Here is a 4,286-nt window from a genome sequence, read left to right as displayed (position 1 = left end):
GAGAGAGTGAGCAGAGAAGGCCAACCTGAACGGTAATTCCTGAGCCGCCGGCAGATAGAAACAGCGAGCATCGAGCTGCGCATCGTAAGCTGCCTTCAAGGGGGAAAAGAAAAGAAGAGAGTGTTCTCGATGCGATAAGCCTTAGCCATCGAGTAGTACGCGTGACGTCACTCTTCATAACAACGCGTCATCATCATGATCGGCAGCAGCATACGCACATACCTCCAACGCGGTCCGGCGCGCCCGCCAATCAGAAGCGCCAATGATAGGGGAATGGCGTGAAGGAGTCAGCAACAGCCATGTTCGGTTCCTGCTCGCTCGCTCGTGGAGATTTGGGTTGCCACCACACCACTATCGACGAGTGCTGGTGGTGCTGGTGGTGTTGGTGGAGAGGTGTTTCTATTTTTGCCCACCACAAGTCTCGCCATCCTGTGCGCGTGCAGGCCACGGCTGCATCTTGCCATCTCGCCCTACACCTTGCTGTCTGTCTACCACTTGTGGCGACGACGGCAACGACGGCGGCGGCGGCGGCGGAGGCGGCACTGGTCGTCGTGGTCGCGGACCGACTATAAGAAGGCCCGGTTCCGTAGGTACCAGCATCAGTTCACCAGAACCAACCCAATCTACCAGAAGATGAAAACAAGCTAGTTTTCCAAAATATAAACCCTCATCCCTCGGGAGAACAGCCTTTCTACCCAAGTGCCTTCAAGTGCCATTTTGCTTTAACTGTTTTACCTTTCTTCGCGCTTTCCAAAAGCCAAACCTTCCAAGTATCTAAATCTAAAGAAGGAGAGAGAGAGAGAGAGAGAGAGAGAGCCTCGAGTCCCAGTGCTATCCAACGTTAGTCATCGTTTTTAAGTATTTTTTCGCTCGTGTTTGTGTCGTGTGAGTACCAGCCGGCTTACTACCAGCAAAATGCCTCAGCTCATCGAACAGTACACACCGTAAGTACCAGATACCCCAGATAAACCTCATTTTGTCCATTGCATCAATCCGTCTTATCATCTTGCGTTGCTGCTGCATTTGGAATGTTCGATACGGTTTTGGGTTCCGTTTTTTTTGTTTTGGAACAGTAAGAGTTGGACATAATTTGTTTGTCTGGTGTCTCTGCACATTACAGTGCACCGTGTGCTTGTGCAGCGACTGATAAGTACGAGATCTTATCAGGGATGCTCCTTCCAGTGAGATACCATCACCATCTATTGCTAGAGGCCCTTTGCCCTTTGACAGTGCAACGTCGACGACGTCGTCGTCGTCTTCGTCGCTGTCGTTGTTGTCGTCGTTGTTGTTACCCTAGGCACACCCTATACCCACTTGTCCAGGGGTAGTAGTACCCGGGAGCAGGGGGGAGTTAGACCGATTGAATCTGATAATGACACCGAGCGCGACGCTGTGCAGCCTACGTCAGCATGAGATGTTGCTTTGCCTGCCTTGCTCTCTGCTCTGCTCTGCCTTGGAATGGGCGTGCAGGCCTTCGCCGCTGATAATGATGTGCTGCCATGTATATAAGCCCTGCTACCACGCACGATCTCCTCAGTTACTCAACAACAATCGAGCCCTTTTCGAGCCTCGAGAGCTCAAGTTTTCCGAAAGTTTCCAAAGTGATACCTAAACTCCAACAAAGTGTTCTAATCGAGCCGAATTCCAAATGAGCATAGAGTGTCCCGCAGTGCGCAGTAGCCTTCGCCTTTTGCTGTCCTCATCTCATCATACTTTGTGGCCTTAACCTGCAAAAAAAAAAACCCAACATCCAATCATGGTGAAACTGTTCGCTTTGCTTAGGCTCCCGACCACCCTGGGATGCAGTCCGAAGTTGAAGACGCTACCGAAGAACCTGTACAACCATCTGCGCGGATTCCCGGTCGTCAATGGGGAGGTGACGCAGCTGTCGGACAAGGTGCGACGCTTCGTCGAGGAGTCGGCCGCCATGTGCCAACCGGACCGGATCCACATCGTGGACGGTAGCGAGAGCGAGTGCCGGACGCTGCTGCAGACGCTGCACAGCCAGGGTACGATCAAGCCGCTGCCCAAGTACGACAACTGCTGGCTCGCACGCACCAATCCGGCCGATGTGGCACGCGTCGAATCGAAGACGTTCATCTGTACCGAACGGCCGGAACAGGCGATCCCGACACCGAAGGAAGGTGTCACCGGGTCGCTGGGCAACTGGATTTCGAACACGGACTATGACCGTGCGATCATGAGCCGATTCCCGGGGTGCATGAAGGGCCGCACCATGTTTGTGGTGCCGTTCTCGATGGGCCCGATCGCGTCGCCGCTGTCGAAGATCGGCATTGAGATCACGGACTCGGCGTACGTCGTGAGCTCGATGCGCATCATGACCCGGATGGGTTCGGAGGTGCTGGACAAGCTGGCTGACAATTCGGTAAGTTTGCAACACGACACGATACGACGGAGAGTGGATGTGAGACTAACGGGGGGATTCCCTTTTTCTTCTTTCGCGGTTACAGGATTTTATCCGCTGTCTGCACTCGGTCGGTACACCGGCGAATGGAAAGATTGCTGTTCCGTCGTGGCCGTGCGATCCCGAGCGTACCATCATCCTGCACAAACCGGCCAACAACGAGATCGTCTCGTATGGTTCCGGTTACGGCGGGAACTCGCTGCTGGGCAAGAAGTGTTTCGCGTTGCGCATTGGCAGTACGATCGCCCAGCGTGAGGGATGGTTGGCGGAGCATATGCTCATCCTCGGCATCACCGATCCGAACGGTGTGAAGAAGTACATTGCGGCCGCCTTCCCGTCGGCTTGCGGCAAAACGAATCTCGCCATGATGAACCCAACGTTGCCCGGGTACAAGATCGAGTGTGTTGGTGATGATATCGCCTGGATGAAGTTCGATTCCAAGGGCCAGCTGAGGGCGATCAATCCGGAGAATGGATTCTTCGGTGTAGCACCCGGTACCTCGACCGAGACGAACCCGAACGCCATGGAGACGATCTACAAGAACACGATCTTCACGAACGTTGCCTCGACCTCGGACGGTGGCGTGTACTGGGAGGGCATGGAGAAGGAGGTACCGGCCGATGTGGAGATCACGGATTGGTTGGGCAACCCGTGGGTGCTCGGTGAATCGAAGACCCCGGCCGCTCATCCCAACTCGCGGTTCTGCGCACCGGCTGGCCAGTGCCCGATCATCGATCCGGCCTGGGAAGACTCGGAAGGTGTTCCGATTTCGGCGATTCTGTTCGGTGGCCGCCGGCCCCAGGGTGTGCCGCTGGTGTATGAAGCGAACTCGTGGGCGCACGGTGTGTTCGTGGGATCGGCCATGCGCAGCGAAAGTACGGCCGCGGCCGAACACAAGGGCAAGGTCATCATGAACGATCCGTTCGCGATGCGTCCGTTCTTTGGCTACAACTTTGGCGACTATCTGAAGCACTGGCTGAGTATGGAGCAGCGTGCGGAGGCGGCCGGTGGCCACGCACCGAAGATCTTCCACGTTAACTGGTTCCGGAAGGATGCGAATGGCAAGTTCCTGTGGCCCGGATTCGGTGAGAACTGCCGGGTGCTCGAGTGGATCCTGCACCGTATTGATGATGCCCACTGCTACCGGGATACACCGATCGGTCGGGTGCCGACCGAGGGTGCCCTCAATCTGGACGGAATCGATGGACCGGTGAACGAACGGGAGCTGTTCTCCATTCCGAAGGACTTTTGGCTGCGGGAGGTCGACGAGGTGAAGCAGTACTATGACAACCAGTTGCCGCACGATCTGCCCAAGGAGATCGCCAATGAGCTGGAGCAGCTCAAGGGCCGCCTCGAGAAGATGTAAGCAGCAGCAAAAACACCCACAAAACCAAGACAAACACTACTAGCACTGTAAGCGCGCTGTAATCCGGGGCGCGATGAGATTAGATCGCCAAGAGGGGAAGGATCGACTCGGTTTATTGACCGAGTGGGGATCGCGAACAGCGGAAGGCAACGGCGTCAGGGTCAGATCAGGGACTCCCGGAGGCAGCTAGGATGTTGTTCTAGTGTAGATAAGCGAGTTTTTTGTATTAAGCGTTGTGAGCGATCGCTATGTTTTAGACTCTAGGTTTAGGTTTACTTCCTACAGTAAGTATTGTGATAGAGAGCTCGGAGAGGTCGACAAAAAAATGCTAAACGGGACCTAAATGAAAACGGAGCCGGTGTTTTACGAAAACACCATCCGCCAAATAACTGCTAATACTGGAGCACCCTTATGTTGTAAGTGGAGACAAAGTGTACGAATGCAATAAAAAAAAAAATATCTGAAAGCTAACAACTAATGGTAACTGTTTTTGCG

The 4,286-nt window shown here is 54.4% G+C and overlaps 1 protein-coding gene across 1 annotated transcript; it reads left to right on the top strand.

The window, feature by feature from the left end:
- The first annotated feature begins 588 nt into the window (after positions 1-588).
- On the top strand, positions 589-4,286 carry LOC125950189 (phosphoenolpyruvate carboxykinase [GTP]). The gene is made up of 3 exons (XM_049677937.1): positions 589-944; positions 1,783-2,386; positions 2,472-4,286. The coding sequence occupies exons 1-3, from the start codon at positions 916-918 to the stop codon at positions 3,789-3,791; spliced, it is 1,953 nt and encodes a 650-aa protein (XP_049533894.1). The 5' UTR covers positions 589-915; the 3' UTR covers positions 3,792-4,286.

The sequence above is a fragment of the Anopheles darlingi genome, chromosome 2, assembly GCF_943734745.1.
Source record: "Anopheles darlingi chromosome 2, idAnoDarlMG_H_01, whole genome shotgun sequence".
Lineage (NCBI taxonomy): Eukaryota > Metazoa > Arthropoda > Insecta > Diptera > Culicidae > Anopheles > Anopheles darlingi.
Note: the sequence above shows the minus strand (reverse complement) of the source record. Positions and strands in the feature narration are given on the sequence as shown.